Genomic DNA, 13,077 nt, shown 5'->3' with positions numbered 1-13,077 from the left:
AATAACCTTTGTTGTTTGTACTTTTTATTCTTTTGTCTTTGGTGTCCCCCCCACCCCTTTTTTCTTGTATTGTACTTCATTATCTGAGCATCCTTTGTGCAACTTATGCTCATGTTCCGGTCAAAAAAAGAGCTGGTGACCTACTTTAGATTGTTGCATGGTTACCATTATTCTCTGGGCTAGTAATTTCATGTTTTATTTTTTTCTTATTGGTTTCTTTCAGTTTTGCTATTATGGCTTAAGAAGTACCTACAATTTTTTATTGACTCCCTATTTGTGATGGTTTCAGTTGGAAGCTTTGCTAAATAATGATGGTAAAGACGCAGAAGTTCAGGTATTGTTTTTCTTTCCTTCATCTTGGCACTACCACTATGCTATATATTATCTGAGGCACCTTTGTTCTGGTATTTCTTCTGCCTTATTCTATTTTGCCAACTTGTTTGTGAAACCTTAATTTAATTTTATTGCACATATGTTTACGCTAAAATGTGTCTTTTGGGATATATTTGTGTTCAGGTAGTCATTGCTGAGGTTCCTGAAATTATACTCAGATGCATAAGTCGAGATGAAGCTGCCTTGGCTGTTGCACAAAAGGTTTGCTATCTTTTATAAGAGAACATTTTGGGACACACACACACACACACACGCATTTTATGTGTTATTGCTTGAGCTATCTCGGTTGCTCCACAATTTTTTGTTGGTGTCCAATTAACTGATTTGAATAGGTCTGAAAAGGACCTTATCTCTTGAAATGTTTTTCCCAAATTATTCATTGATTTGATTTTCATTCTAAATGATGTTACAGGTTTTTAAAGGTTTATATGAGAATGGGTCAAACAATATCCATATTGGTGCTCATCTGGCAATTCTGACTGCAATTCGTGATGTTTGTAAGCTTGTTGTTAAGGAGCTCAGTAGCTGGGTATGCTATATTGAACCTTTTTCCCATTTCTTAAGATGCATGACATGTTAGGGAAAGTCTGGTTCGCCTTGGCTATATGTTACTACATTTGGTATACCTTAAGTTATATATTAATTTTTGATAAACTTGATTCCCTCCCTAATGAATTTACCTTAGTCTATGCTGATCCCTGTGATATGTGGTTGGGGAATCTGTGTGAACTTTTCTACCTCATATCTAATCTCTATGGTATTATGATACTTTTGCTTCCATGCTTGCAAAAAAAAAGTTATATCACCTTCTGGTAGTTGTTAGAGGGAGATCTTTGGATATATAGTAATGTGTTCCATTTCTTTATCATAATATGAGTGTACATTTTTGTTACAGGTTATTTACTCAGATGAGGAGCGGAAGTTCAACAAAGATATAACTATTGGCCTTATTCGCAGTGAATTGTTAAACCTTGCAGAGTACAATGTTCACATGGCAAAACTTATTGATGGGGGCAGGAATAGTATGTATAAGGAACTTCATTTTACATAATCTGTACTGGGTGCTATAGTTGACTGACCAATTGCATGAATGTGCAGAAACTGCAACCGAGTTTGCAATTTCCCTTTTACAAACTTTAGTCGTTGAAGAATCTAAAGTTATTTCTGAACTTCACAATCTTGTTGACGCTTTGGCAAAGGTTTATCTTCATTCATTTTGTGTAACACTGTCTTTCATCATGACGTTTCGCACAGTTTCTTACCAATTCTAATTTGCAGGTTGCTCAAAAGCCTGGATCTCCAGAGTCATTACAACAGCTGGTTGAGATCGTGAAGAATCCTGCTGGTAGTGTGGCTGCTCTATCTAGTGTAAATGTCGGAAAGGAGGATAAGGCGAGACAATTAAAAGACAAAAAGGTCACTGGAGATGTGATAGTCCAACAGTTACTTTCAGTTATAATTTTGTTTATTTCCTGATCCTGAAGTATTTTCTTTCTACTGAAATAGGCTCCTGGGTACTCTACAGCAAGCAGAGAAGACTATAATAATGCAGAGTCTGTTGAACCAGATCCGGCTGGTTTTCGTGAGCAGGTACCTTGATGTTCAATTCCTAGGTTTTAAAGATCTGGTAGAAGATTGTGTAGATTACATGCATTTGACCAGAATTGCTGATTTAAATGAAAATTAAGAAGAATATATTGGGTGCATTGGACATTACCTTGACACAATACTTTCTTCTTTTGATAAGTAAGCACTTTCAATTGTAAAAAACCAAGGGGTACTACCCAAGTACAGAATGAATACAACGGAAGCACAAAAATATAAAAAGGGAATACAAACAAAGAAAAAAACACAATGACATTAGCTAAAATTCATGGAGTCCATAAAATTTTTGGAGCTCCTCATTTGAAAAAAAGGCAATGGGGACAAAGTCCTCATATAAAGACTTCGAGGTTGCATTTGGATATTTGAATTTGGATTTAGATTTGGATTTTAAACCAATGGATTTGATTTTAACTTTCAAGGGGTTGGATGTTATTTTAAATCCAAGGATTTCAAGGTTTAAAATACTTGGTGGATTTGGCCAAATTCAAATCCTTGACATATTTAAATTATCCAAACTAAGTATTTGGATTTTAATCACCCAAATCCAAATATACATGTCGAAATCCTGCTATCCAAACGCACCACAAAAGTATTTCAATTTTCAACTTCAACAAACTAATCTTCAGCCCCCAAAACTAATTGCATTCCATTCTCTTGATACATACCACATAAGACACAACAGAACCACAACCCAAATTCCTCCACTACCTCTCCTCCCATACTGCCCTGCCCAACTCATTTAAAGATATTGAACTGAAAACAGCATCACTCAAGAAACTCCAAATAAACAAAATATCATATCTCACAAATCCCAAGCCACCTCACAATGTAGGAGTAAATGATTGACATCATATCCACTGTGTTTTACAAATAAAGCACACACCAAGCATGTCAGTAGAGTGAAATACCCTTAGATCAGATCAAGGGAGGGAGGAAACTCGCTTTTAGACGAGAGAGAGAGCTCCACTGAGGGAGAGTTTTTAAAATTACAAAAACTACTGAGGGATAACAACCGTTAGTGTTGCAATATTTGCGAAAACAATTGTTGGAATTCACTGTTTCAATTACATAAAATGGTCCAATTAAACAATCCAACCAACTTAGATATTAGTTCATCGCGTTATTGGTTTGACTAGCCTCGTTGATATGGATTTAAATCATTTAATAGCTACCTAGTAAAAAAAATAAAAAATAAAAACCTAGGATTTTACTAATTGCATACAATTACAAACAGGGATTTTTTAATTTAATGTCCTAACCAAGGCTCTTAGGTTCGTTATTGACGTTGGTCTAGTAAAAGCTCACGGTAGTTCCAGAAACATTTAAAATAACTAGTCGCTAACTAGTGCTATGCACGAGAATCTACCTATTTGTAAGATAAACTAAAATAATTTAATAAAATCTTAAATTGATTAAGAAATTACATCATTGCATGATTTGCTCTTGTATTGACTTCCTTGGTCAAAAAGCCTCTTCTTCTCAATTTTCCTATTTTAAAAATAAATAAATAAAAAATTCTAGGAGTTCTATGACCTCAGGGAAGGTCGTGAATTAAGCCTTTCATATGATTAGATCTTATTTCTAATCCTAGGAAGGCTCTAGAAAAATTCCATGAGAAAACAATAATGAGAATGTTCAAATCAACACTCTGCCATCTAGTCAGAGTGCAGATCAACAAGAGGGAAGACATGAGAGATCTCATTTGTTCTTAAATTGAATATCAATGCCACTTTCAATCTGGTCAAGTATCTTGGATTTCCCATTATTAACTTCACATGTGGGTAGTCTTGCGAGTAGGTACAATTGTACAATTTCATAATAAAAATCCCGCAATCCCCCTCTTCGTTAGATTATCCTGTCAAAATCATCTCTAGTCTAGAGCCACACACCAAGCAAAGGGGCAGGAGTTTTCCAAGTATTCTTCCACTCCATAATACCAATTACCTCTTCCTTATATGCTGTATGCTGTCTTTGTTTAGATTCTTTGTCTCATCTAATTTACATAGTGGTATACTGAGCTCTGTTGGTGTCTTGTGTTCATGCTTCATAAAACAGGAAGTAACCACCCCCCCCCCCCCCCCCCCCTCCCCCCCCGGCCAAAAAAAAAAAAAAAACAAAAAAAAGGGTAGGCATATGATATTCTTCTGTTGCCTGTTAGGTTTGATTTATTTTGATTGGATATTGATACTTATAATTGTATTTTGGAGTTTAAAATGTAGGTGACACTGAATAGAAAAATGTAAAAAATAAAAAGAGAAACATACCGTATTATATGCGTTTTTGATTTTATCATAGCATTTATACTGGTGTGTTATTATGCTGTAGGTCTCTATGCTGTTTGCGGATTGGTACCGGATATGTGAACTACCTGGTGCAAATGATGCAGCCTTTACCAATTACATCTCACAGTTGCATCAGAGTGGACTGCTGAAGGGGGATGATATGACAGATCGCTTTTTCCGCCTCCTGACAGTAAGTTTTTCTCCTTAAAGCTATCTTTTAACCTGATATTCAGATATTCATACTTAATGCCTTTTTCTCATATCAGGAGCTTTCTGTCGCACATTGCCTGTCCTCTGAGGTGATAAATTCAGGAACATTGCAATCGTCTCAAGTGCAGAACCTGTCCTTCCTTGCAGTTGATATCTACGCAAAACTTGTCTTTTCAATCCTGAAGGTAGGTGTTTATGAATTCTAAATATACCATATGGTATTTTCATTTTTGGAATCTAATGTTTTGATTGATTTTTAATATTTTATAATTTGATGAATAATATTTTATTAATTTGATTACTTATGGAGCAGGGATCAAATAAAGTCTTTCTTTTGTCTAAGGTTAGTCCAAAATCCATACAAAAATTTAAATAGTAAAATTTCTGGCGGTACAAAAATGTAAATACTAAAATGATGGTCTGTATGGTATAAATGGTATTTGACAGATTCTGGCAGTGACAGTAAGATTCATCCAGAAAGATGCAGAGGAAAAGAAAGCTTCTTTTAATCCGAGACCATATTTTAGACTGTTCATTAACTGGCTGCTGGACCTGGGATCCCTGGAACCTATTGTTGATGGTGCAAACTTTCAGGTGTGGATTGTTATCATTTGCTTTTGCATTGTTCTCTATGATTCACACTAATGTTGGTGTTGTATGTTGCAGGTTTTGGCAACGTTTGCAAATGCATTTCATGCTTTGCAGCCCCTCAAAGTTCCCTCATTCAGGTTCACATTTTTAACAAAATAACAGTCAATCGTAGGATTTTTTAAAGTAAACATTATGAGCATGTGAGCTTTGATACTGTAATAAATATCAATTTGGATGGTTGTGAATGGTGTTTTCTTTTAGTTGTTATGCTGACTTGTTGGTTGTTTCTTGAGAGCTCACTAATAATTTCTTTGCTAATCTGTGAGAAAGAACTGTTTAATTGTAAGAGTTAGTAGATTAAAACATCTTGAATAGAATAATTTAAAAAGAAAAATCTTGCATAGGATATTATTATTTAAGCTTGTCAATCAGACAAGTTATGTTCAGTTGATTTCCTCTTTGCTCTAATAAGCTTTCTAGTTGGAAAAAATGCAGGGCAGTTTTCACCAGGATGGCTTGAGAGTTGAGAGAACCATTGAATTGGAAAATGTCTTAAGATTTAGTCTAGGAACCGGATGATTTGTACTGGAATAGATTTATTTGAGGTTTCATTATGCTTTATGTGGTTTCTATTGATCATGGTTTTGGCATGCATGTATTGGATATGGGAAATCTTGATGTGTAAATAAATCTAATATTGCTTCAATTTTACACTGCATCACTAATTTGGTTGAAGTGGTTCTCCAGCTTTGCCTGGCTTGAGTTGGTGAGTCACCGGAGTTTCATGCCAAAAATGCTCACTGCAAACGGTCAGAAGGGTTGGCCCTTTATCCAGCGCTTGCTGGTAGATTTGTTCCAATTCATGGAGCCCTTTTTGAGGAGTGCTGAACTTGGAATGCCGGTTTGCCTCTTTCTCTTGGTTTCGGTGTTCATGCAACTATGACCTACATATAATAATTATTTTTTGTTTCTGTTTTCTTCAATATGCACAGGTTCATTTTCTATATAAAGGCACACTTAGGGTACTGTTAGTGCTGCTTCATGATTTCCCTGAGTTCCTGTGTGATTACCATTTTACCTTCTGTGATGTGATTCCTCCAAGCTGCATACAAATGCGAAACATTATCCTTAGTGCATTTCCTCGTAATATGAGGCTGCCTGATCCATCAACTCCCAATTTGAAGGTATCTCAATAGATCTTGTATTGTAAACTGTTTGATTAAGAGACTAATCCTAAAGGGAATTGGTTTTCTTCCATTTGCAGATTGATTTACTTCCAGAAAGCAGTCAATCCCCTCGCATTCTCTCTGAGGTTGATGCAGCTCTTAAAGCAAAGCAGATGAAGGCTGATGTAGATGAGTATCTCAAGGTATTTGGCTCTCCGCTATTTTTTGTTTTGGCCTTACAATACCAGGAAAAAAAAAGTCACGGAGAAACAATGTTTCACTTGAAGCAGACATGGCTTACTTTAATTACTAATTTGGAGTTAATTCTCTAGTGTTACATTCTTGTGATCCTTTTATGTTTTTTGTTTTTGTTTTTTTATTTTTATTTTTAATATATATATTTTTTATCTTTGTTTTGTTTTTCAAATGTTCTACAGACTAGGCAACCTGGGTCCTTTCTGACTGAACTCAAGCAGAAGCTCCTCCTTCCACCAAGTGAGGCTGCCTCCGCTGGTACCCGTTACAATGTACCCTTAATCAACTCCCTCGTGCTCTATGTTGGAATGCAGGTACTCATTTTTTTCTTACTTATATTTGTCTATTTCTCAAAATCTTGAGGACCACCATTTTTGTTGGTAGATTGACTTCCCCAGTTTCTTTACATGCATAAAGTGATTTTTACTTTTTCCATTCTTAACCTGTTAATGTTGATAGGTCAGTTATCAATTCATTAGTCACCATTATCTTTGCTTTATGTCACTTGCATTTGTTTTTGAAACTTCTTGAAAAAAACTCAACCATATTTTCTTCTGTAAATGCAACTGTATTTTTGGCATATGTTTGGGCTTGAGATCAATTTGAAATTAAAATAGGATGCTGTGAGGTTCTCTTTCTCTGTGCTCTGCTTTAAAAAAGTTTTTGTAAGATGCTTATCTTCGTGTTATTTTGTACAGGCCATCCAGCAGCTGCAGCCAAAAACTGTCCCATTGGCTTTGTTCTTGGTTGGTGCTGCCTTGGACATCTTCCAGACTCTAATAGGGGACTTAGATACTGAAGGGCGCTACCTCTTTCTCAATGCAGTTGCTAACCAATTGCGCTATCCAAACACCCATACACATTACTTCTCTTTCATCCTTCTTTACTTGTTTGCCGAATCAAACCAGGTACAAAATGTTCTGTTGTCAATGTTGGTGCATTTTAATGTGTATATTTTAATTGATGTTGAAGTTGGCAGTCTCTACGTACAGCTTGGTTGAGAGGCAATAGGAACACCTTTTTTTTTTTCTTTTTATTGCAATTGAGTCTCAGATAGTATTGTTACTCCTGTTATCAGAGCTGTAACATAGTAACATGTAAACTAACTGACAACATTTCCACAAAGTTTGACTGTAACATTTTGTTTATAGTCTATCATGGTGGGGTTATAACTAGTTGATGACATTTGTATAAATGCCTTGTCATTGACATTTTATTTATAGGTTATCATGGTGAGGTTATTCTATTGTTAGATCCTGGGTTTTTCAGATTTAAAAGAAATAGTCTGTAAATTACTAGGTTTATCCTTCAACTGGTTTTAGTATATGATGATCTATGATTTTTATAATGATAACATGGATTATTCTGCTGCTTAACTTGATTGCTGATTTCCTTTTCCCTGGGCAGGAAATAATCCAGGAGCAAATTACAAGAGTATTGTTAGAACGCCTGATTGTTAATCGACCTCATCCATGGGGCCTTCTGATTAATTTCATCGAATTAATTAAGGTTACGATCTTTTTTTTTTTTTTAAGTTTCTCTGTATGCATTCCATCTTGAATATCAAATTTTATTCTGAGTTGGTCAATTTTTATTTTTATTTTTTCAGAATCAAAGATACAACTTTTGGAACCGAGCTTTTATAAGATGTGCCCCAGAGATTGAAAAACTATTTGAATCAGTCTCAAGATCCTGTGGGGGTCCAAAATCTGTGGATGAGAGTATGGTTTCTAGCTGGGTATCTGACGCTGCCCATTGATTCTCCCCAGCATGCTTGTCAATTTTTTTGATATGTAATAATTTTTTATTGAAAAATAGGAGAGACCTCGTGTACATAGGGGCTTGTCAGAGAATTGTTATGTAAATATATCCAGTTAAAACAACTAGGTACATTGTATAGTGTTCAGGATTCTTAGAATTGTATTTAATGAAGAGATTTTGTTATTGACTTTTATTTCACTGGCAAAATGTCGAGCTTTTAGATATTGCCTGAAATACTTGAGATGTAATTGGTACGTGGAAGAACTTGTCTGTTTAACTCTCAAGGGAAGGTAAGATAATGATACTAAACAATATCCACTGCCTGGCAAAATAACCAACAAAGGTAAATGATTGTTGTCTTCGAAGCAAAAGTTGGGAGGATGGTATTCACACTATAATGATGTGACAAAACTAGAGCCAAATTAATCAGTGTGAATGGAGTGTTTGATGTTATTGGATGCGGCTAATGCTACTAGAATCAACCGTTGGAGCGAAAGTTTTAAGTGTAATTGTCATACAATTTCTAGATGTATTGATTGTGAACTAACATAGCTTCCTAAGCTTGAGCAATAGTAAACTTTTGGAGGCTTGGATCTTGTCAGAAAATTTTGAAACTGCTGTCATCTCCTCAATTGTAGATCGTCTTGCCTTTGCCGTCTTCTTGTTTGCCACTTCCTTGGCTCTGCTTATTTTCTTTTCCGTCTTCTTCAATGCCTGGGCACGTTTTCTTTCCAGTTTGTTCTGCCAGAAAAGAATAACACAAAGATGAGATTTTTAATAAAAAAGATTGTGACTTTTCCTCTGCTTTGCACTCTGCAGATCCAGAATCCAAATGGTGCCGTGGATTACTGGTTTTGTACTCCGCAGATCCAGAATCCATATAGTGCCGTGGTATACTGGTTTTGTGGATGGAGGCTTATAGTCTTATCTAATAAAGATGTGGCTGTGGGTGGACTATAGTCTTTTGACTCTTATGTCAAATCTTCGGCTGGGGCCGTGGGCCTTAGAGTTTTGTCTTTTACGGGATGTAGGTGGAGTTATACTTCTGTCTGGGCTTTCAAATCTTTTTTTTTTTAATCATGCGTTTTTATATTTGTGCAGGTTGAGAATTTGAGATTGATAGATTCTTGTTATTGTTTAGTAAAGCTAGAGCTACAATAGTACTTTTCTATATACATCAGGTTATATTGCTTTATATTTGAAAAGTTATTTTTTATTTCAGTCATTATAAATATATTACAAATAGTATTTATTTTATTTTTAAATTTCTACTAGAAAATATGCATTTGGATATGAAAAACTTAAAAAAAAGAAGAAGAGAAGAAACATTAATTGAGTCTCAAAAAAGATCAATAAATAAATTTGTTATTAGTAATAAACAAAATACAACACAAAAATTAGATAAAAATATCACAAACAAGAAATTCACCAAAAAGAGTTAGAAGATAATGAAAATGAGATATTAGAAGAACTTGAATACAAAATTTTAATTAGTCAATTTGCATCTCAAAATGCAAGAAAAATAGATTTTAAATAAAATATATTATAATATAAAAATATTAAATAAATATTAATTTAATTAATACATAAATAAATAAAGCCCAATTTTAATTCTCGCCTAAAGCCCAAAAATGTCTAGGGCTGGCCCTAGTTACTTAAATGTTTTGTCTTTTGTTATGAGGCGATCTCTTTGTGTATAGTTATATACAATGCTCCTCTTATATAAGGGTGAGTTCTACATTTGGGAAGTGTACTCACATGTGAGTTAGGTGTTGTATACAACCCTTAAAACAAATAATAAATCCCATTAGCCATATTCGGGTTTAGGCTTTCACTATTTATTTATTTATTTATTTTTATGTAATAGCACTCAAATCATGTCAAAATTTAAAGTGCTTATCAGGAAAAAACATTCAACAAATATTTTTCCACACCTCAAACTTCTTCATCTCCTCCTTGGCCGTTTTGGTCTTCTCGAATTCCCAATCATTTATATCTTCTTCCTTCCTTTCCAGCCTGCCAAAACATGCTTAATTAAAGTCTGTTAAATATTTGAATAAGAGAGGATGTATTTTCTTACTTGCTCATGAGTTTGAGGTATTTAGCTTTCTTCCATGCCTCTATCTCAGCATCAATCCTGTGCCTCTTGACATCATCTAAAAATGCATGGTAAGGTTTCAGGCGAGTCGGCAAACTTTGCTGTTCAATATTGTTCAGGCTATCAGCCTCAGAGGCTCCATGTATGCTATTACCACATGCTACAATATTGCTCAGCTCTTCAGGAACTTCACTCTCTTCCACTGGAGGTAAAGTCTGGCTGGAAAGTTCATGATCACCGGCTGTAAAAAAAGTTTCTTATATTAACAACACTTTCAACTGCTTTTTTTTTTTTACTTACATCAAACAAGAAAATGGAGTGTACAATATTTTGATGCAAGGAAGAAGAACAAGTTAAAGACAAAACAGAGAGAGAGAGAGTATATAACCTTTCACCAAGTTGGGGCGGCGTTGAAGATGAGTTCGGCTATTATCCATCCATTTATCTATTTCAGTACTAGTAGTAACTCTCTTGCTATCAAAGTACACAACGTCGGAGCTCTGAGAATTAAAACAGATTCTCATCATCAATCTTAATACAAAAAATGTCGTGTATGTGTGTGAGAGAGAGAGAGAGAGAGAGAGAGAGAGAGAGAGCACTGGATATGTGAAAGAGCTCAAAAGCATGAGGCAAGGCATGCATTTTCTAATCAATAATTCATTGAAAAAAAAAAAAGAAGAGAGAGAAATTTTAAATAAGAAAATGTCAAGAAATCAATGTAGCAAGATTGAAAACGGTTCATCAAAGCAATACTGTAGGCATATTTGATCAATTTTTTTCAGAATCCATACATATACAAAACAAGAAACACAGAAATCAATCAAAGAGAATGAAACTTTCCCAAAAGGTCAAACAGTCACTTAACTCTTCTTTTTTTTTTTTTTCCTTTTCTTGCAAGAATACCTGGTTTATTGAGTCTCGTGGGCTGGAGTAACCACTGCAAATGGGTGATGGAGAATCTGGCAAAACAGCCATGAGAGACCCCACGCTCCAAACACACAGAGGACAGCCTTCAGAGGAATTACACTGCGTTAAGGGTCTGTCTGAGGAATAATGAACCAAATGTGACTGATTATGGTGGTTGTACACAGAGTCAGAGATGGCCATGGAGTTGACGGTGGTGCTGCTCCTCTCGCTGAATGGGTGGTAGGACTTTTTCTGTGTTCTGGCTTTTCCCAGCATCGTTTTCTTGGGAATCTTGAATGAATGTTGTGGGGTGGTCGCTGCTATTCCTTCGGTTCTTGTTGCTGTTGGACTCAATAATGTTTCAGATAGCCAATCTTCAATTTCGTCGTGAGACTGAGAGTAACAACCGTTTGCCGATTCTTCTTGAATGGTTGGCAGCTGAGCTTTGATGAGCTCTGTAATGGAATATGTGCCAGGAATGTCAGACATTAGAAAACACTCAAACGTACAAATTTCAGAGAGTAGATTTTTACTTTTATGTCTCAGTGATATACTCTATATTCAATCAAATGCGGAGAAAGTTTTATCCTAAGGTTACGTTTTGTTCTCTTTAGCTCGGAAGAGAAGGTAGAAGAATTTTTTGTTTTAATTTTTTTTTTTTTATACAAGATAGAATTCTACTCTAGCATAATCTAAGTGTATATGTGTGTGAAGCTCCCTCCTGGAGACTTGAACCCCGGCCCTTGCCCCCCACACTCCACAAGCACTTATACTTGTGGAGTGACCATCGCACCAAGCGAGTTATGTTGTTTAGTATTATTTTCTAGCAGAGTTAAAAAGAAAAAAAAGAAAAAAAAGAGTAATGGCGTAGAATTATTATCAGAGCAAAAGCGAATCTATTTTTTTTTTTTTTTTTTTCATTTTGTAGAACTTTTACGATCGAAAGTTTGAAACATTAAATTCTATACATAATTTTACAAAAAAATTATACTTGGTGAGTGGCTATTAATAAGTAAAAAAGTAATATTTAAACCCAAATAAAAACTAGTATAAATTTGTAACAATAACCGTTTGTAAAAATGTTGTAAAATAATTTTTAGCTATAAAATTACATCTTTAGAACTGTCTCTTTGTTGAGGGTGAAAATCTGTTTATTTGTTTTTTAGGGGGGAGAAATGGCTAAATGGGAATATTAGTTGTTAATTTTGTTGCTTAATGCTATTGGGTGTTGACGATGTATACTCAAAGATGTTTGTTTCTTTTAAACATTCTGATTACTTATAGATATTATAAAATCCCTCTTGATATTTTCAACACTCACTTAACATGTGCCAATGGCAAAATTTTGAATATTGGTATTTTTTTCAAATTACATATTAATGAAAGAAAATTTATAAGGACATATATTAAGTTACTAATTGTAATTGAAACTTTTTGTAGAGTTCTTTTTTCTTTCCCTTTCCCTTGAGAGTGAGAGTTTGGAAACTTGTCATACTCACAACAAATGTAGATCACCACTAGTTTAGGTTTAACAAGAGGTGGATAATCGAGTTTAACACTCTTACAAAATGGGCATTTGGTCTTATTCTACCGCTACTAGCTTGTGCACAAAGTTTAAAGCCCATAGTCCAAATAGTTAAATACATGAAAATAAGCAAAATGAGCATTGTAGCTCAAGGGAGAACCCATGAAAAAGAGAGATTAGTGGGAGAGATATAGAACCGACTGTGCATGTCGTGAGGTTCATGAATTTTAAGTTTTTTCTTTGGTTTTTGGCAATGGAATGCGGTTAAATATATAAGGGTATCAC

At 34.9% G+C, this 13,077-nt stretch overlaps 1 protein-coding gene across 6 annotated transcripts in view; it reads left to right on the top strand.

Annotated features, from left to right (window-relative positions):
- The window catches only part of LOC126723058 (uncharacterized), a 35,294-nt gene extending 26,838 nt beyond the window's left edge, over positions 1 to 8,456 (top strand). For all 6 annotated transcript variants that reach the window (XM_050426292.1, XM_050426291.1, XM_050426290.1 and 3 more), the window contains exons 33-51: positions 290 to 334; positions 517 to 594; positions 806 to 922; positions 1,289 to 1,415; positions 1,492 to 1,592; positions 1,672 to 1,809; positions 1,900 to 1,983; positions 4,324 to 4,470; positions 4,547 to 4,675; positions 4,804 to 4,833; positions 4,938 to 5,084; positions 5,157 to 5,218; positions 5,829 to 5,982; positions 6,074 to 6,265; positions 6,346 to 6,450; positions 6,685 to 6,816; positions 7,201 to 7,410; positions 7,910 to 8,011; positions 8,112 to 8,456. In XM_050426292.1, the coding sequence (XP_050282249.1) occupies positions 290 to 334; positions 517 to 594; positions 806 to 922; positions 1,289 to 1,415; positions 1,492 to 1,592; positions 1,672 to 1,809; positions 1,900 to 1,983; positions 4,324 to 4,470; positions 4,547 to 4,675; positions 4,804 to 4,833; positions 4,938 to 5,084; positions 5,157 to 5,218; positions 5,829 to 5,982; positions 6,074 to 6,265; positions 6,346 to 6,450; positions 6,685 to 6,816; positions 7,201 to 7,410; positions 7,910 to 8,011; positions 8,112 to 8,261 (2,250 nt within the window). In that variant the 3' untranslated portion in view covers positions 8,262 to 8,456. The remainder of the gene's footprint in view (positions 1 to 289; positions 335 to 516; positions 595 to 805; positions 923 to 1,288; positions 1,416 to 1,491; positions 1,593 to 1,671; positions 1,810 to 1,899; positions 1,984 to 4,323; positions 4,471 to 4,546; positions 4,676 to 4,803; positions 4,834 to 4,937; positions 5,085 to 5,156; positions 5,219 to 5,828; positions 5,983 to 6,073; positions 6,266 to 6,345; positions 6,451 to 6,684; positions 6,817 to 7,200; positions 7,411 to 7,909; positions 8,012 to 8,111) is intronic.
- The last annotated feature ends 4,621 nt before the right edge of the window (positions 8,457 to 13,077 follow it).

This window comes from Quercus robur, chromosome 4 (assembly GCF_932294415.1).
Source record: "Quercus robur chromosome 4, dhQueRobu3.1, whole genome shotgun sequence".
NCBI lineage: Eukaryota > Viridiplantae > Streptophyta > Magnoliopsida > Fagales > Fagaceae > Quercus > Quercus robur.
This window is presented reverse-complemented; position numbering and strand designations above follow the sequence as displayed.